Source organism: Malus domestica, chromosome 04, assembly GCF_042453785.1.
Source record: "Malus domestica chromosome 04, GDT2T_hap1".
In the NCBI taxonomy this organism is placed as follows: domain Eukaryota; kingdom Viridiplantae; phylum Streptophyta; class Magnoliopsida; order Rosales; family Rosaceae; genus Malus; species Malus domestica.
The window spans coordinates 30973346-30993673 of NC_091664.1; the positions used below are offsets into that span (position 1 = coordinate 30973346).

General features: G+C 40.2%; 3 protein-coding genes and 1 long non-coding RNA gene across 5 annotated transcripts; all 4 read right to left on the minus strand.

Moving 5' to 3' along the window:
* Positions 1-74: 74 nt before the first annotated feature.
* On the minus strand, positions 75-2169 carry LOC103412047 (putative F-box protein PP2-B12). The gene is made up of 3 exons (XM_029101608.2): positions 1576-2169; positions 809-927; positions 75-605 (listed from the first exon to the last, which is right to left on the minus strand). The coding sequence occupies exons 1-3, from the start codon at positions 1996-1998 to the stop codon at positions 209-211; spliced, it is 939 nt and encodes a 312-aa protein (XP_028957441.2). The 5' UTR covers positions 1999-2169; the 3' UTR covers positions 75-208.
* A 9803-nt stretch (positions 2170-11972) lies between these two features.
* Positions 11973-14717, minus strand: LOC103408726 (putative F-box protein PP2-B12). Its single transcript, XM_070820086.1, has 4 exons — positions 14659-14717; positions 13526-14553; positions 12784-12902; positions 11973-12580 (listed from the first exon to the last, which is right to left on the minus strand). Exons 2-4 carry the CDS (start codon positions 13970-13972, stop codon positions 12148-12150), a joined length of 999 nt encoding a protein of 332 aa, XP_070676187.1. The 5' UTR covers positions 13973-14553; positions 14659-14717; the 3' UTR covers positions 11973-12147.
* Positions 14718-15139: 422 nt separating this feature from the next.
* On the minus strand, positions 15140-17823 carry LOC114826041 (uncharacterized). Of its 2 annotated transcripts, XR_011579735.1 has the most exons (5): positions 17022-17823; positions 16482-16574; positions 16219-16357; positions 15953-16094; positions 15140-15438 (listed from the first exon to the last, which is right to left on the minus strand). It is a non-coding gene; the product is annotated as an uncharacterized lncRNA (long non-coding RNA). The 2 variants fall into 2 exon arrangements; XR_011579734.1 differs by having other exon boundaries at positions 15140-16094.
* Positions 17824-18945: 1122 nt separating this feature from the next.
* On the minus strand, positions 18946-19912 carry LOC103434358 (F-box protein At2g02240-like). The gene has a single exon (XM_070820087.1). The coding sequence runs from the start codon at positions 19767-19769 to the stop codon at positions 19107-19109; it is 663 nt and encodes a 220-aa protein (XP_070676188.1). The 5' UTR covers positions 19770-19912; the 3' UTR covers positions 18946-19106.
* Positions 19913-20328: the final 416 nt, after the last annotated feature.

A 20328-nucleotide genomic window follows, 5' to 3' on the forward strand; every position in this document is an offset into this window, starting at 1 on the left:
TGTGTAAGAACACGTTAGCTAACATTTCAGGTAGTTTGGTACGACTTCAATTCAATCCATGTAGTTCAAAGATAAGCAATTGCAACCATTTTATCAACAAAATTATAATACAATGAGCCTTTTTGTTTCTCTTACTAGTAATTTTCATGATATGTAACATCAACAATACACCCATTACGTGTAAGTCCTTAGAAAAAGTTTTAACTTTCTACACTCTTTTGGGCCTGACTTCAATCCCCTGAACAATAAGGCCTCTCTTCATTCTATGAATGTCAAAATCCCTACATGTCATCTCCATTAACCCCCCATCTTCTTCTCCTGGACAGAAGAACTCTCCAATCTCCACCTCCAGCCAGCCGTCGGGCCTTTTCTTTCGGCTCCTTTCTTGGCCCAGAAACACAGTGCGCTTACTACTAGTCTCTTCTTTCCCAAAAAATCCTATCTTGACCTCCGAGGGATCGTCACGATCAAATCCTCTAGCCCTTTCACTTAACATGAACACAAGATAAGCTTTGTAGACAGTGGAGGGGGAAAGAATCCGTGTATCAATTTTGCCACGGATGTCAAGCCACCAAACAACTACAAGCGCAGCCACCTCCTCAAACCTGTTTCATTTAACATGACACATACTAATTAATTGCCTAATTACACACATACAAACATATTTCAATCTATATATATACATCACTAAAACAAATCCAACCGCAGAATAAGCACGATATGGAAATGCATTCTCAACATCTTAAAAGCGTAGCTGTTAGCTTAATCAAACCAACAAAACGTAAGATGAATGAAGAAGTTTACAGACCTGGAGTTGGCAAGAGAAATCCATTTCCAGTACTCAGGATTATCACCCCAAATAATAATAAGGTCCTTCGGCGATATCATGTAACATTTTTTCCCACTCCATTTGTCCAGAGTAAAACTCTGCATATATAGAACATAGAAACTGATTGAAAAAGGTTACAAAACTTATTCTGGCTAGTTTTTCATGCATTAGTTCCAGTAGGCACGATCTCAAAGTCTAAAGTCATATTTTCATATTAATATATGATGGTGTATTCAATTGAGAATTTGAGAGACTTTAAATAGATTTTTATAAAGTTTAATTGATTTATAGAGATTTCATAGAAAATTTTGATTCAATTTCCTAGAAATCTCGTGGAGTGAGGTTAGATTTGTGGATGCTTATAATATATTACAAAATCTCTCCAATTTCCTCTAATTCCTCAATTTTCTCAAATTCTTTAATATCAATTTCTAATTGAATACACTTGAAATGTTATAAACTTATTTAAAATCCTAATTGAATACACTCAGATTTATAAAGATTTTAATAAATTATCTTAAAATTCTAATTGAATACCCCTTCAATTTCAGATAATCACTTCCTGATTGATTACCTAGATTCATTAAAAAAATTAAAATCCTTCAAAATCTCAATTGAATGGTCATCCCAAAACTTTATCAGAAAGTAGAGAGAAACAAATAAAATCTTCAAATATATTCATGTTTCAAATTTTGGGAGCTATCCCTAATCCCACCACAAAAGCGAAAAAGAATGTATAAAATTACCATTTTGCCGTCGTCAACGAGGACAGGGTTTTCGCAGAGAGTGAAGTAAAGCTTCTTCTTGGAGGAGGAGGAGGTGGAGGAGGAGGAGGAGGAGGAGTGAGATAGGATGGAGGGGATATCAGGGGGAAGGAACTTGTCCCAAACAGCGTCGGAATCGGCGGCCGACATGAAACTCTTAGACACCGCCGAAAACCTGCACGCGTCTCGAGGCGTCGTTAAGGAGACGACTTTAGCTATGCATCCTTCGGGCAACTCCTGCAGATCCATGTGAACGTGATGGTGATCGTCATCGAGTACCATCGACACCGGCGTCCCGCAGCCCCCGCAGGTGATTCCTTCTCCTCCTTCTCCTCCTGATACACCGGCGTCAACTGTCTTCTTTTGCATCTCTAGGTGGTCTCCGCCGCGGCAGATTCTCTTCATGTCTTCCGTCTGTCTGTCGTTGACTCTCGTGTCGTGCGTGTACTTTGTGGTACGTGTTCTGTTGTGTGCAAGAAACTTGCATATTTGTAGGGACTAGTGAGGGTGGCCTTAGGCGTGAAGGCATGGTTCAGTTTTTCCTCGAGTAGTTTTACTTCGTTTTCTAATGTTGACAACCGCTACACTTTCTAGAAAACTATTTAAATTTTTTATTTCTCTATCACTTTCGACCAAGGTATATAATATTGATGATATCGGAAATATCGGTAGTCCAAAAATACGGAAATATTGATGGAAATATCGGGATATTATCGATATCGATAAAAATAATATGGAAATCATGGAAATTGTAAGAAAAACTTATAAATTTTTATTGAAACTTTGCAGGATGTTTATTTAGTCAATTATCTATTAGTTTATCACAAAAAATTGGAAGAAAATGCATTGCATGATGGATTTAACTAATTTAAGTTGATTATATAGCGAGCTGACAAACATTGTGAGTGTAGAAAATATGTAGTAATTAATAAAAAAAATTTAAACACACCATAATCATTTATATATAATGAATTAGTACAATATTTTACACTCATTTAAGCAAGGGATTAAGCAATGTGAGATGTTGAGCCGAACCAATAACAATTGGCCAGCCTGTTTCTAACGGGCAGCTGCCCGACCTGCCCGCCACTCCCCACAAAAAACCCCAGCTATAAATACCAAGGTTCTAAAAAACGCTAGGCGTTAGTCGGGCGGTGGGCTGGCGCCTAGCGCCTAGGCGGTCTAGGCGGATTTAGGTAAATTTCTTATATATTATATAAATTAATTAAATTCACTATATCAGATGTAAATAATTATTGAATAATATGTTATTTCTTATAAAAGAACATACATATGTGAATGTTTTATGTACATATCTAATATGCTTGCCTAAGAAAAAAAATACCTAATAATTTATAATTTATATAACATTTATATACATATAATAATATAATATACCTCCCAAACTTTTAAAATATAAAAAACCCATGCCCATGCAACAAGTGGGTGGTTTTCATAATAACCCATCTGATAAAAATAGTTGTCCACCTTACGCCCATCACCAACTTTTGACCTTTCAGAAACCCAAGAAGAAAATTTCGTTTCTTCTTCTTTCCTTGCCCTTTTAGAAACTCAAAATTGAATCTTTTACTCTCTCTCTCTCTCTCTCTCTCTCTCTCTCTCTCTCTCTCTCTCTCTCTCTCTCTCTCTCTCATCTTCGTTCTTCTTCGCCCTTTCACTTTCAGAACCTCAAAATTGGATCTCAAATCCAACTTGCGCCACTTTGTGCTTTCAGTCTCTCTGCATCTTCAAGAACCCTAGATTCCTGAACGAACGACTTTCCTTACCCTTTTAGATTCCCGAACAGAGAGGTCCAAACCCTATCAACAATGGTAGTCTCAAAGGCATCCTCCGTCGTCGCTCTCATGGCGGTCCTCTTCGCCGTCCTCTCTGCCATTGGCGCCTCCCAGGAGTCTCCGGCTCCCATCCCAACCTCCCCCGCCGCATCCATCTCCCCCTCGTTCATATCCACCCTCGTCGCCACCGTCGTCGCCGCTCTGGCCTTCGGATCTGCGCTCAGGGTGGCGCCTCCGAGGAGTCTCCGGCTCCCAGCCCAATATATTGAGATAATATCGATATTATCGCAATATTATCGATATTATCTCGATATATTGACGATAATCAAGTGGATAGGTGTAGAAATATCGAACTCTCACAAAAACAAATATCGCCGATATTATCGATATTTTAGTCATTGCTTTTGACACGCTAAGCTTCTTAGATTTAAATTAGAATATTTCAAGCATATGAGAATTTACCGGCGGAAGAAAAACAATCATGCATATGAACTATGGTGTGTGGTCAATTCATACTCTCTTTAACAACTAACTAACACTATTTGTATTTCAAAAAAATTGGCCACCAAATTGCTATATTACCCACACAAATTATTTTTTGGAATTTAATATTTAACTTTATTTTTCTTTCTCAATAAAATAAAAAGATCGGTTGCAATAACTTTCACCACAACGTAAGATTTTTAAAATTAGTTTAGAAATATTGTTACCTTTTTCATACAAACGATATTAAAGGAGAAGATGGAGCATCACGCTCAAGAGTGGATACTCTCCATTGACTTTTTTTTGTTTTTTTTGGGGGGGGATGATCGAACTTTTAATATTGGGCCTAAAAGTAAATTCATTAACGCCCAAAGATAGCAAAGATTAGCAAGCCCAATAACAAGAAAAGCCCAACACAAAGAATAACAAGCTTTGGCTGGTAGATACCAATCTTGCAGGAAAAACAAGCTCTTATCCTTTTACCATTTAAGAACGGCATTCATTCAAATAACTCAAGTATTGATACAATCAAATGTGATTCCGGCAACGGAAGTTGAGAATTCAAAAGCCGATACTGCTCGTTGTCCCCTCACTAAGCAAAAAAAAATATCAATCGTCGTCATCCTTTAACTCAAAAATTACAAAAAAACATTGATTTGAGTCCTAGTAAATACAAATGGTAATTCGAGCGTGACCGCTACAGAACAAACATTCTGGCTTCGACAACCTTCTTCTCGCAATATTTAGATCTGATACACTGACTTTATACATCTCAGAAAAAATGCAAAACCTGAAAATTAAAGACTTCTGGTAAGCTAAAAGAAAAAATAGACGGTGCATGTGTGTTTAGAAAGAGAGAGCACTGAAGTTTGGACGAAAGTAATTTATGCGGCACGAACATGACACGATAAATAGAGAATATGGACCGAAAGTTACTTCAATGAAATTGTACAAGGAAAATGCATAGACCACCGAAATTGGTTCTGACATCCAAAAAATTTGATTAGCCATCTCCAAAGAAGCAACCGATTCACTACTTTACAACAACATTAACCAGCTTCCGAGCCAAATCTCTGCACCAAGAATTCATCTAGCTGACCCCATTTTGGAATACTAGATTCGCTCATTTTATCAGACGGCAAAGCTCGAATGCATCCAAGAATGTGTGTGACATCCCGGCTTAGCCTGGTGGACAAAGTGAAAAGTTATGTTTATTAAGGAGTCCTAACAATTGTATGCGCACAAGAGGGAAGGGAACTGAAAAGGTAGTACCTGTCCTTGGCTTGTGGTGTGCACATCTGTAACCGTGAAAATGCCTCTGATATTTGTGAATGGAAGACCAAAATCACTTGCCTGAAAATTACAAACCACAGTAATCATTAACTGCCCCTTTCATCAACCAAATCACACTGATTAAAAATGTGGAGGGAAGAAGCAAGAACGTCAAGCTAACAAATGAAATTGGATCATCCTTTGAGTCTTTGACCAAGTTCCCAAGAAAATTTCAAGTTATATGAACCTTACCTGAAAATCGCTTGAACATCGATTATTGAAAGTTTAGGGTTGTTTTATAAATATTCTGCTATAATATCATCTATTATTGAAAGTTACTAAATAGTCTGCAACAATATATCATCTAGATGAAGTCTTAGGGGTCAAGTTTAGGGTTGTTTTATAACGCATCAAGGTATATGGTATGCACCAGGTTTATAGAAACGTTAAATTCGTTGGATTCTTGATCAAATACAAATAGAAAAGACCTTGACCTAGTCTCTGGGGATGCATAAAATTATAGAATGGTTTTAAATTTTGAGTATCAGCCTAATTAATAAGAATGGATTTTGTTTCTCTTAGAATTAGTAATACATGATTCAGCCTATATTCGATGCACATATAAAAGGTTATTTTTTCAAAAGACCTATTTGTTGATTTGCCCTCCTAACTTGTATATAGCTACTTATATCTATCATGAATTTTAATTTAGCTGATTATCCCTAAACTTTTATAAATGGATTTTGAAATTTCTTATTTGATCTTCCATCCATCTTGATCACCCGAACATCACATGACAAGTATATGACGGGGAAAAGATAATTTTGTTTTGGTAAATTCGGCGCAAAGTCAGTACTTTGCAGCTGCGAGTTGGATTCCTATGGCTAATTCAAACAAAAAGTATACGGAGTCAACTAGGTGAAGAGAAGAAGAAAAATACAATCTACCATCCACATTAGGGTAATATTACTTTGTTGTGCACCATGAACTTGCCCGAGAAGAGAATGCAGCCATTCCTAGTGTCACGGGATGACTCTTTAAGCCTTCCGCCCGTGCGGCACTTAGACTTGAATACCTCGATGAACAAGCTAAGTAAGCCTTCGAAGCCTCGCTTCCCCGGATCGAATCACAAAGAAAGCTAAGATAGCTTGGAGAATGCTAAAATCACTTAGAAGATGGGAGAAATGAAGCTTTGTATTGAAACTTAAGAGAACTTTACAATTGCTTACAATTCTTGGATCGTTTGGCCAAATGGCCTTACCTCCTATTTATAGGCCTAAGTCACCTCCTCAATGGAGGGTTCTAGAATCCCCTACTTACATCCAAAAATATCTAGCATAGTTCTAGATACAACTTGCCTAATCTAGATTATTCTAGGTGAGGCTTAAATATGTACACTTGTGTGGAATGTTCTGGAATGCCCTAGATTATCTTGAATGCTCCGCCACGTTCTTGATTTCTCCGGGACGTTCCAGAAGCTTCCATGAAGACATGGCTTCATGGGCTTAGATATATGATGTCTTGGGCATTTTCTTTGTTTTTAACATGCGGCCCGTGACATCCTCCCCCACTTAAGCCGTCGACGTCCTCGTCGACTCTTGCCTCTCGAATGTCTGAATCAAGTCCTTATATTGCCATAAGGACGTCTCCTTCTCCCAGGTTGCTTCGGAGTATGGTAGCCCCTTCCATTTGACAAAGTACTCCACATGCTTTGGTTGTCTTGGTCGCACCACGACACGCTTGGCTTCAATGCTCTCCACTTCTTTGTCAAATGCCTCCGTCATCAAAGGGGGTGCTCGATGAGACTCACCTCGACTTGGTTCTTCATCGTCCGCATGATAAGGCTTCAAGTTGCTCACATGGAACACCGGGTGAAACTTGAGGCGGGGTGGGAGTTCCACAACATAAGCAGCTTTGCCAACCTTCTTGATGATAGGGAATGGTCCCTCATATTTCCGCAACAAGCTCTTGTGCAAGCCACGAGTACTCTTGTGCTGAGACGCATTGAGCTTCACAAAAACTTGGTCGCCGGTTTGGAACTCCACATTCCTTCGCTTACGATCCGCCCATTTCTTCATCTTCTTTGAAGCCTTCTCCAAATGAGCTCGAGCAAGTTCGTGGGCTAATTGCCACTCCTTAGCGGTTTTGAAAGCGGCTGGACTATTCCCCGTGTAGCCAGTCACGACCGTGTTCGGGGTCAAGGGTTGTTGCCCTATAGCCAACTCGAACGGACTTTTCCCCGTCGACTCCGAACGTTGCAAGTTATAAGAGAATTGGGCAACATCAAGTAACTTAGCCCAATCTCGTTGATTGGCACTAACATAGTGCCGCAAATAAGTCTCCAACAATGCATTAACCCGCTCCGTTTGTCCATCAGTTTGGGGATGAAAAGCTGTGGAGAAGTCTAACTTTGAGCCAAGTAGCTTGAAGAGCTCCTTCCAAAATCTACCTGTGAAGCAAGCATCTCGATCGCTGACTATGCTCCTCGGAACACCCCAATACTTCACCACGTGCTTTAGAAACAAACGTGCAGCTACTTCGGCTGTACACTCCACGGGTGCGGGTATGAAAGTGGCATACTTGGTGAATCTATCGACCACGACGAAGATAGATCCACATCCATCAGACTTGGGCAAATGTGTGATGAAATCCATGGTCAAACACTCCTATGGTCTTGATGGGGTGGGAAGTGGTTCCAACAGTCCTCCCGGTTGCCTTTGTTCCACTTTGTCTTGTTGGCACACAAGACAAGTCTTCACGTATGAATCTACATCATCCCGCATTTGTGGCCAATAATAAGCATCGCTCACCAAAGCCAACGTGCGGTGAGTGCCAGGATGTCCTGCCCACATTGAGTCATGGCACTCCTTAAGGATTTCTTTCCTTAAGCTTCCCCACTTTGGGATGTAGATCCGCTTGCCCTTGGTGTATAGCAAGCCGTCCTCAAGCCAAAACCTTCTTGTCTTCCCATCCTTGACAAACTCCACAATGTTCTTGGCTTGGACGTCATGTGATAAACCTTCTCGGACACGGCCCAAGAGATGGCTTTGCGGCTTGAGTACCGTAGCCATTAACTCTACTCGTCTACTTAGAGCATCGGCCACCACGTTCTCCTTTCCTTGCTTGTACTCTAGCTTGTAATCAAACTCCGCTAAGAACTCTTGCCACCTTGCTTGCTTAGGTGTGAGCTTTTGTTGGGTTTGAAAGTAGCTAGTGGCAACGTTGTCCGTCTTGATGATGAATGGGGTACCAAGCAAGTAATGCCTCCAAACTCTAAGGCAATGGACGATGGCGGTCATCTCCTTTTCATGGGTCGTGTACCTCTTCTCGGCATTGTTTAGCTTGCGACTTTCATAGGCTATCGGATGTCCCTCTTGCATCAACACTCCTCCTATGGCAAAGTCGGAAGCATCAGTGTGCAACTCGAATGGCTTACTAAGGTCGGGCAACCTTAGTACAGGCTCCTCCATTAGGGCCTTCTTCAGCCTCTCAAAGGCCTCTTGACACCGGTCCGTCCATTCCCATGCCTTGTTCTTCTTAAGAAGGTCTGTTAAGGGTGCCGCTATGGCTGAATACCCTTTTATGAATCTCCGATAGTAGTTGGCTAGCCCCAGAAAAGATCGTAGTGTTGGTACCTTGGTCGGCGGTTCCCACTCTTGAATGGCCTTGATCTTGCCCTTTTCCATCATAAGTTTCCCCTCCTTTATCTTGTGGCCAAGAAATTCTACTTCTTTTGTGGCAAAGGAGCATTTCTCCTTCTTGACATAGAGTTCATGCTCCCGAAGGGTCTTGAACACTATGCGCAAGTGCTTGACGTGCTCCTCCAATGTCTTGCTATAGACAACGATATCATCAATGTAAACCACGACAAACTTGTCAAGATAAGGATGGAATACCTTGTTCATCAATGTGCAGAATGTTGCGGGGGCATTGGTCAGACCAAATGGCATGACTTTATACTCGAACGATCCATATCTGGTCACCATCGCCGTCTTCGATTCGTCTCCAGAGGCTATCCTCACTTGGTAGTATCCCGATCGAAGATCTAACTTTGTGAAGTACCTTGCTCCACCAAGTTGATCGAATAAGTCGGCGATCAACGGAAGTGGGTACTTGTTCTTGATGGTAATCTTGTTCAATGCTCTATAGTCGATGCACAACCTTAGGCTACCTTCTTTCTTGCGTTGGAACAAGACGGGTGCACCATATGGGGACTTGGAGGGTTGGATGTAGCCAGCATCAAGTAGCTCGTTGAGTTGCTTCCTCAATTCCTCCAACTCGAGTGGCGACATCCTATAAGGTGATTTGGAGGGAGGCTTAGCACCAGGCTCCAACTCAATTGCATGGTCGACCTCTCTCCTTGGTGGCAACTTCTTTGGCAGTTCCTTAGGCATCACGTCCGCAAACTCCACAAGGACGTCTTCCACTTGTTTCGGCAAAGGCCCGTACTTCTCCTCCCCTTCATTCAACATTAGGGTTGCAAGAAATGTGGCCTCGCCTTTCTTCCAAGACTTGGCAAATTGAATTGCCGACAAGTGCTGGGTACACTTCTTGGCTTGCCTTTCCAATGGCACCAGGCAAGGTTGTCTTCCGTCGGCCAGGATACAGAAAATATTGTAGAAGGGAATGGGAAAGGCTCGTACCTTGTCCATGAACTCTAACCCAATGACTACGCCATAGTCGTCCATCTTGACTACGGTGAAGTCGATCGTTCCCTTCCATGTGCCAATATCTACGTGCACATTACGCGCAACTCCAACAATAGGGGTGGCAGCGGAATTTACCGTCTTCACGCTACCGGGCTCCTTTGTGACTCGGAGGCCAAGCCTTGTGGCTTCCTCCGACGTCATGAAGTTGTGTGTTGCTCCCGTGTCCACCAACACACGCGTCGTCTTGTCACCAGTCTTGACGTCGACGAACAATGATCCTCCCCCAACTTGAGCCTTAGGTTGTGGGAGGGTTGTCTGGATGGCATTCAGTAGACGGATGCATCCCATCGTTGCATCGTTACTCTCCTCGGCCTTGTCCTCCTTGAAGGCCATGGCCTTAAGGGCCTTCTTTTGTGGGCAATCTCGCATCATGTGAGGGCCGTCGCATAGGTAACAAGTGGGTTGCCAAGACTTACCTTTGCCTTTGTCATGCTTATCGGCTTTCTTCTCCTTCGGTTTGCTTGTCTCGGCCTTGTCCTTCGGCTTATGTTCTCCCCCACTTCTCTCATGGTTACCCCTCTTCCTCGTGGACTTGGAATCACCTTGGTGGCTTGATTTAAACTCAATCAAGGATTCAGCGGCGGCAATGGCATCAGACAATGTTTGCACGTGCCTCCTTTGTAGTTCGAGTTTTGCCCAATTTTGCAGTCCACTCATGAAGTACATGAGCTTGTCTTCCTCTAACATGTTGGGCACCTCGAATAACAAGCTCACGAAGGCGTTGACATAGTCTTTGACGCTCCCCGTTTGCTTGAGCCACCTTAGTTTCTCCTTGGCTTCGTACTTGGCATTTTGGGGATAGAAGTGCAACATAAGATCTTTCTTAAATTCATCCCAAGTGGTGAGAGAGAACGTACCTTGCTCAATCTCCATGCTTCGGCGACGCCACCACATAAGGGCATTGTCAGCTAAGAACATGGTTGCCGTTAAGATTTTGGACTCGTCATCTTCAAGCTTTAGGTACTTGAAGTATCGCTCCACGTTCCACACGAATGTGTCGAGCTCCTTTGCTTCCCTCTTCCCATTATAGGATTTGGGTTTAAAGGAGTCGATTACCTTGGAGTCCAACGCCTTGATTTCCCTCGACCCTTGCACGAATTGCTTCACGACTGCTTCTTTACAAAACGCCACATCTCCCTTAAGTTCCCTTGTGTCCTTTATCTCTTCTTGAAGCGCCACAAACCTTGCCTCTATGTTGTCAAGGTGAACCTGGACTTCCCTCCGCATCTTGTCTGCCATGGTGTTGAGAGCGCCAAGGAGCTCATCTCGTAGCCCTTCCACCAAGCCACGCAATTCATCCTTACCATTGTCCACCATGGTTTGGATTTCCTCCTTGTCGACAACATCCTCATCAAGTCGAGTATCGAACTCGAGTATGGTTCGTTCCACCTTCTCGAGTCGCTCTTCCATGGTCTCCATCGATGCTTGCAAGTCCTTTAACTTTGGCTTGCTCTTGGCAACGTCTTGGACCTTGGTAGTACGCTCCCTTTGGTCGGAGACTCCGGACACCATCTCTCCACTTGCCATATCCTACTTTCCTTCAAGTGATTCACGAGCTTGGCTCTGATACCAGCTGTCACGGGATGACTCTTTAAGCCTTCCGCCCGTGCGGCACTTAGACTTGAATACCTCGATGAACAAGCTAAGTAAGCCTTCGAAGCCTCGCTTCCCCGGATCGAATCACAAAGAAAGCTAAGATAGCTTGGAGAATGCTAAAATCACTTAGAAGATGGGAGAAATGAAGCTTTGTATTGAAACTTAAGAGAACTTTACAATTGCTTACAATTCTTGGATCGTTTGGCCAAATGGCCTTACCTCCTATTTATAGGCCTAAGTCACCTCCTCAATGGAGGGTTCTAGAATCCCCTACTTACATCCAAAAATATCTAGCATAGTTCTAGATACAACTTGCCTAATCTAGATTATTCTAGGTGAGGCTTAAATATGTACACTTGTGTGGAATGTTCTGGAATGCCCTAGATTATCTTGAATGCTCCGCCACGTTCTTGATTTCTCCGGGACGTTCCAGAAGCTTCCATGAAGACATGGCTTCATGGGCTTAGATATATGATGTCTTGGGCATTTTCTTTGTTTTTAACATGCGGCCCGTGACACTAGGTAAAAAAAACTATACCTGTGATAACAGATCTCCCGGTTTATAACGTTTTACAACGAGTATTCAAAGGTGAAAGGAATAATTAAATAATTATTCAAGAGAATTGTAACCACGGTTGATGATCAGGGTTTGGCCACTTATAATGTCAAAGTAGAAAGTTTTGGGCAAGTTAAACTTCCTACGCTCTTTTGGGCCTGACTTCAATCCCCTGAACAATAAGGCCTCTCTTCATTCTATGAAGGTCAACATCCATACATGTCATCTCCATTAACCCCCCATCTTCTTCTCCTGGACAGAAAAACTCTCCAATCTCCACCTCCAGCCAGCCGTCGGGCCTTTTCTTTGGATATTGAGTTTCATCGATTTCCATGGGTCTCCCGGTAATGTTTTGTCTCCCCAGAAACACAATGCGCTTACTACTAGTCTGTTCTTCCCCAAAAAGTCCTACCTTGACCTCCAAGGGATCGTCACGATCAAATCCTCTAGCCCTTTCACTTAACATGAACACAAGATAAGCTTTGTAGACAGTGGAGGGGGAAAGAATCCGTGTATCAATTTTGCCACGGATCTCAAGCCACCAAACAACTACAAGCGCAGCCACCTCCTCAAACCTGTTTCATTTAACATGACATATACTAATTAATTGCCTAATTACACACATAAACAAATATTTCAATCTATATATATACATCGCTAAAACAAATCCAACCGCAGAATAAGCACGATATGGAAACGCTTTCTCAACATCTTAAAAGCGTAGCTGTTAGCTTAATCAAACCAACAAAACGTAAGATGAATGAAGAAGTTTACAGACCTGGAGTTGGCAAGAGAAATCCATTTCCAGTACTCAGGATTATCACCCCAAATAATCATAAGGTCCTTCGGCGATATCATGTAACATTTTTTCCCACTCCATTTGTCCAGAGTAAAACTCTGCATATATAGATCATAGAAACAGATTGGAAAAGGTTACAAAAACTTATTCTGGCTAGTTTTTCATGCATTAGTTCCAGCAGGCACGATCTCAAAGTCTAAAGTCATATTTTCATATTAATATATGAAGGTGTATTCAATTGAGAATTTGAGACTTTAATAGATTTATAAATCCATCCATAGATTTTTATGGAGTTTAATTGATTTATAGAAATTCCATAAAAATATTTGATTCAATTTCCTCGAAATCTCATGGGGAGATGTTAGATTTGTGAATGTTTAAAATACACTACAAAATCTCTTCAATTCCATCTAATTCCTCAACATTCTCAAATTCTTTATAATCAATTTCTAATTGAATACACCTGAAATGTTATAAACTTCTTTAAAATCCTAATTGAATACACCTAGATTTATAAGGATTTTAATAAACTATCTTAAAATTTTAATTGAATACACCTTAAATTTCAGATAATTACTTAAAATCCTGATTGAATACAACCCCTAAAACTTTATCAGAAAGTAGAGAGAAACAAATAAAATCTTCAAATATATTCATGTTTCAAATTTTGGGAGCTATCCCTAATCCCACCACAAAAGCGAAAAAGAATGTATAAAATTACCATTTTGCCGTCGTCAACGAGGACAGGGTTTTCGCAGAGAGTGAGGTAAAGCTTCTTCTCGGAGGAGGAGGAGTGAGATAGGATGGAGGGGATATCAGGGGGAAGGAACTTGTCCCAAACAGCGTCGGAATCGGCCGACGACATGAAACTCCTAGACACCGCCGAAAACCTGTACGCGTCTTGAGGCGTCGTTAAGGAGACGACGTTAGCTATGCATCCTTCGGGCAACTCCTGCAGATCCATGTGAACGTGATGATCATCGTCATCGAGTTCCATCGACACCGGCGTCCCGCAGCCCCCGCAGGTGATTCCTTCTTCTCCTCCTCCTGATGCACCGGCGTCGACTGTCTTCTTTTGCATCTCTGGGTGATCTCCGCGGCGGAGTCTCTTCATGTTTTCCGTCTTTTGCATCTCTGGGTGATCTCCGCCGCGGTGGAGTCTCTTCATGTTTTCCGTCTGTCTGTGTCGTTGACTCTCGTGTTGTACGTGTTCTGTTGTGTGTAAGAAACTTATAATATTTGTAGGGAAACAGGCCTTGGGCGTTAGCGCACGGTGTTTTACTTTTCTAATGTTGACAAACGCTACACCGTCTAGAAAACTATATTAGAAATTTGTACCGCGATTTGCTCCGGGATTAAAAATTATATGAAATATTTGATAGCTTCAATTTTCATAAACAATGTTTGTGTGAAAAACAGAGAATTACGAATGGCAATGCAATTTATACGTAACCTTATCATGATCGGAACAAACTTAGATACCAAAAAATTAAAATTCTATTTTATCAAAGTGTAAAGAGATAATTGTTTATTCAAAAAAGTTGGACCAATGATAACGGCATAAATTACAAATGCAGTATTGAGAGTATACCAGTCCAACTAAGCTTGCTACAGGCTAAACAATGTTGAAAAACATCATTAGCTTTTTCAAGTGCTATATGCAATGAATGTAATTGGATAAGACTTGTTCCTAGTTTGAGGTGTTTCCAAAGAAAACTGTTGTCGTCTCTTGGAAAGTTGTGAATACAACTGCAAAAGATAAAAAAGACAGTTAGCCAATGATTAAAAAAAAATATGCATAAAAAGTTCAAATTTGAGTTTTAGGAGAGAGGGTGGAGAGAGAGGTGAAGTCACCTTATAACCGGAGATCAAATGTACTTTTTCCAATTATTGAGATGGTAATTCAACTTGTGAAATTCTGAAAGCAAACATTTAAATCAAGCTTAATCAAAATTTAGTACGAAATGTTAATTAGAAATGTGTTAAAATAGAAGTAAAAAATATTGAAACTTGCCTAATGTGATGGGTACAATTTTACCACATGTTTTTGGAAAATATACCGATGTGACATACCATATGTTGATCTTGCCTTCTTGGAAGTAATATTAGTCGTTGATTACCAGGTAGCATAAATTTGTACAATATTTTATAAATTATGAGACAAATTATTATGTCAAAGTTGTGTGCTAAAAAATCATTTATACTTCTATATTGACGCAAGTTATGATTTTAATTTGTATATACCTTGATGGAGTCATTTTGTGTATGTGTTTCTTATATTAATCATCCATGCTATGTGAAAAGTTAATTCTAAGTTCTGCAGAAAGTCGCAAAGAAATGAAGTATAAAATTGGAGCGAAGATTCAATTATGCAAATTTACACTTTTAAACACATAATATTCAAAATAAATAAAATTTGAATAAAAAGGCACTACCATTCCAACGCCCATTGTTTGGATGAAATGAAACTCTCAGAAATTCGTGGCAAATCCTCGATGAAATACTCCAAAAAGATGAAAAACATATAATTATAAACAGAAAAAAAGGTAAAAAAACTACCTCAACAAATCGATTGAGGTGGATGATCACATCATTTTCTCTTCCCTTTATCCTACTCTTTACCCACGTTCATGTCTGTACAATGCTCAAGCACAACGCAAATTAATTCAAAGGAAATATGCACAACCCAAGAGAAATTAATTAATTCAAATAATTATTCACTTCCTCACAACCCAAATTAATTCAAACGAAATCTGCACAACCCAAAGTAAGAGATCAAACGAAATATGCACAACCAAAATGAAGAGATCAAACTCTAATTCTATCAAAAAGCCATTATTCCTAATGCCACCTTTCTTTTTGGCACCCTATCCATTCTGTCAGCAACCGATACAGAAACAAATAAGTCCATAAAAAAGAAATAAACCCAAGAAGTATATGCACACAACACAAATCAACCCAATTAGCAAACTTTATTTAAATAGACCGAAATGAGTAATAAGTTATTGAACCCTCACTTCACCATTCTAAGCTTTTCCATATCTCTCTACGTATATACAAGGGTAGACATTCAACCCTCACTTCTTTCTTTTTTGAGAGTTCTACATACTAATTGGAGGAAACCAAGGAATTCGAAGCTTTTCCATACCTCGGCTTATATTTTGGGGGAATTTAATGTGTTCTTGGAAATTGGTAAAAGTGAATGTGGAGGAATAGGGGAAGAGTCCACTGTCTCTCAAGCTATTCCCTTTGAATTGCTGTAAAAAAAACTCTCACATCCACCATTCCCCCTATTCCAATTCAAAAAATTTAAATTAAAAATTTTAAGAAGAAACTCAACAGAAAATCACTAAATAGTTCAATAAATTTGGAATCTTTGTTATTTTCCTGAATAAAAAAAGGTGGAAACTTTACCTGAGGAACTGAAAGTCAAGTTGTGATGAGAGCAAGGTACATGGTGCTGCAAATGCTATGGAGGGACAAAATGAGAACCGATAGGATGGAATAAATCAGTCGGAAAACTCAAGACGCGATCAACCTGTTCGTTGCCGACCTGCATCCACACAAAAACCATACAAAAAAATCGCCAATTAGATTCGATAGCATACCACAATGTCATGAAGCAAAATTAACTATAATCATGAAATTAGCAACCTGAAATCTGCCGGACAACTCACCAGGAAACCCAACATTTTCTGGGTTTAAGTTTTCTTCCAATCCGAAACGGATTCATCTAAAACACAACCTCCAGGGCAAAGAATATAATCGACCTACAACAGTTTGCTTAACATTGAATAGGGATAGGAAGGTTGTAAACAATATATATGGGTTTTAAATACTATATACATATATAATAGAGACACAACATGAACATTCACGATATTTCCTTGTAAAATCTAGTAAGCAGAAGGAACTCAGGATACTTCAACAATGGATAAGGATACTTCCTCATTTTGTCGGATTACTTTGAAACTTGTTAGAATATATTCATTATCTCGTTATTTTCATGATGAAGATAGTATTTTCACTAAATCTAGTGTATTTTTATCCTATATTGTCCAAAGTTTGAATTAATCCCCGAATAATACTTGACAGTAAATAACATGGGAACACTGAGAAATAAGAAATAAGAATTCGACAATCATACATGATTAAATCACAAAATGAGTCAAATATTCTCAAAATCATTCTAAACGTGACATTGAAATCAAACTGACCAAAGTTTAAATAGAACTGAGCATATCATCTCTTCTTGTTCTTGATCACTGTTGTTCCCAATGCGGTCCATTCCGGCTTCCCAGAATTATCGTCCGAAAAGGGTTTCACCAGCAATTGGTGAACAGAACTTTTGTCCCTTCCACTAATTTACTACGCAGAGAAAAGATTGGAAGGGAAACAAAATCCAACAAATAAAAAAGGGGTCAGTGAAACAATACAAATATTCATAAAAATTAAATTTTCTGCAAGGGGCATCCCAGAATTTAAATTCACACTAAACCCATTTTCTAGTTCTCTTAATTGAAGCGAACCCAGAAACAAAATAACGAAAAAAATGAAAAAAAAATTCTCGGGATCCAAACACCTCAAAAGCCCCGAACATAAAAATTAAAAAAAAGAGAATACCTTTGCGGGTTTGGAACTCTTCGCTCATAAGTGTTAACAGTATGGTGCTGCGTCTTTTTCAGACGGTCACTTCGTCGTCGTTTCCATCAGTAACAATTGGAGGTGAAGCTGCTGGTTTTGGGTGAAGAAGAAGAGGAAGATAAGGGTTTGAAGAAGGCACTGACCTTCGATTGCATTGCATGAATGTGTCGGATTGGATTTGAATTGATTTGAGTTCATTGCCCTTCCATCGTTCTTTGGTTCAGAGAAAACAGAATGAAGGAAAAAAGTGGAGAAACATTGTCGATAAGTGAGAACGAACATAGATAACCCAGAGAAGAAAAAACTAGGGAGAGAACTCGAGCTAGGTTCGTGTTCTCAGCGAGAGGGACAAGGATTGTCTGCCCTCCCACTTCCCGTTCCGTGCCTCCTGTTTTGTGTGGTCACGGTTAAACCACGTCAATATTTTATATTACTAATATAAAATGTTGACATGACTTAACCGTGACCACACAAAACAGGAGGGTACGGGAAGTTGAAGGGCAGACAATCCTTATTCCAGCGAGAGAGCTAGTGGACTTCTGCCATCCCCACGATTACCAACACGTGTACATTAAGAGTAGTGGCAGAGAGTCGGTGAAAGTGCTTCAGAGGCAGAAATGAAATAAAACAAATCAACCGAGGGCAAATCCGTCCGGACACTGGTGATGAACAGTGCTGAGGAACTCAGTTTTTATGATTTCCAAAATAAGAGAGAAAATTAGCAACTGCTTAAATTTCTAGGGGAAAATTAACAGATAACTCTATTCAAAATAAGAGAAGAGGTTATTGGGTTTCCTTTTCCCCTTTCATTTCAATTTTTTTTTTTTACTTTAATAAGTCATCAGCACTATCTAGTATCTAGCGTATATTCTTTTAAGTTAGAAGTCTCAAATTCAACTTATCTTGTTAACAAATTTAATGAAATAACACTGACAGTGGCAGACCGACGTTAGTAAAAAGTCCAAATCGAGCACTTGAACTCGGTTTGATTTGTGACGCGATGCCATATGACCTCGGTTCAATTTGTTGTGCACCATGAACTTGGCCGAGAAGAGAATGCAGGCATTCTTAGGTCAAAAAACTATACGTGTGATAACACATCTCCTAATCTCCCCATCCATCAAATAAGTTTATAACGTTTTACAACTAGTATTCAAAGGTGAAAGGAATCATTAAATAATTATTCAAGAGGACTGTAACCACCGTTAATGATCAAGGTTCAGCCACTTATAATGCCAAGGTTAAAGAACCAAAAGGGTGAAGTTGTCGCGGTGTGACCAGAGAAATTGGTGTCCGGTAAGAGATAGAGAAGCAAGACTACACTTTGGCAATCAAGTACAAGAGCTCCGAGGAAGAAACCATCTCATTTGGTGCAATTGTTTGGGAAGAAGAGAGTGAAAATTTTACTATGAGGAGCCCTATTGTGATCTCGAGTAGCCCTACTGTGATCGTTGTGTAAGAACACGTTAGCTAGCATTTCGGGTAGTTTGGTAAGACTCAATTCAATCCATGTAGTTCAAAGATGAGCAATTGCAACCATTTTATCAACAAAATTATAATACAGTGAGCCTTTTTATTTCTCTTACTAGTAATTTTCATGATATGTAATATCGACAATGCACCCATTACATGTAAGTCCTTAAAAAAGGCTTAACTTTCTACACTCTTTTGGGCCTGACTTCAATCCCCTGAACAATAAGGCCTCTCTTCATTCTATGAAGGTCAACATCCATACATGTCATCTCCATTAACCCCCCATCTTCTTCTCCTGAATAGAAAAACTCTCCAATCTCCACCTCCAGCCAGCCGTCGGGCCTTTTCTTTGGATATTGAGTTTCATCGATTTCCATGGGTCTCCCGGTAATGTTCTGTCTCCCCGGAAACACAATGCGCTTACTACTAGTCTCTTCTTCCCCAAAAAGTCCTACCTTGACCTTCAAGGGATCGTCACGACCAAATCCTCTAGCCCTTTCATTTAACATGAACACAAGATAAGCTTTGTAGACAGTGGAGGGGGAAAGAATCCGTGTATCAATTTTGCCACGAATGTCAAGCCACCAAACAACTATAAGCTCAGGCACCTCCTCAAACCTGCACGCGTCTCGAGGCGTCGTTAAGGAGACGACGTTAGCTATGCATCCTTCGGGGAACTCCTGCAGATCCATGTGAACGTGATGATGATCGTCATCGAGTACCATCGACACCGGCGTCCCGCAGCCCCCGCAGGTGATTCCTTCTCCTCCTCCTCCTCCTGATGCACCGGCGTCGACTGTTTTCTTTTGCATCTCTGGTTGATCTCCGTCGCGGCGGTGTCTCTTCATGTTTTCTGTCTGTCTGTCTGTCTGTCTGTCTGTCTGTCTGTCTGTGACGTTGACTCTCGGGTCGTGCGTGTTCTGTTGTGCGTAAGAAACTTGTCATATTTGTAGGGAGAGAGGCCTTACGCGTTAAGTCACGGTTCAATTTTTCCTCGAGTTCCTTTTCTAATGTTGACAAACGCTACACCTTGTAGAAAACTATTTCCAAAATTTGCATCTGTCACTCTCGACACACTGTAAGCTTCCTAGAATTAAATTAGGATAGTTCAGAGCATATGAGATTTTACCGCAACGGAATAAAAACAATCACATATGGACTATGATGTGTGATCAATTCACACTCTTTCTAACAACTAACTATCTAACACCATTTGTATTTCAAAAAAATTGGCCGCCAAATTGCTGCATTTTAGACCGGAACAGATTTTTTTGGAAATTTATAATTTAAATTTGTTTTTCTCAATAAAATAATAAGCTCACTTGCAAACAACTTTCACCACAACGTAAGATTTTTGAAATTAGTTTAGAAATGTTGATTCTTTTTTCGTACAAGCAATATTAAAAG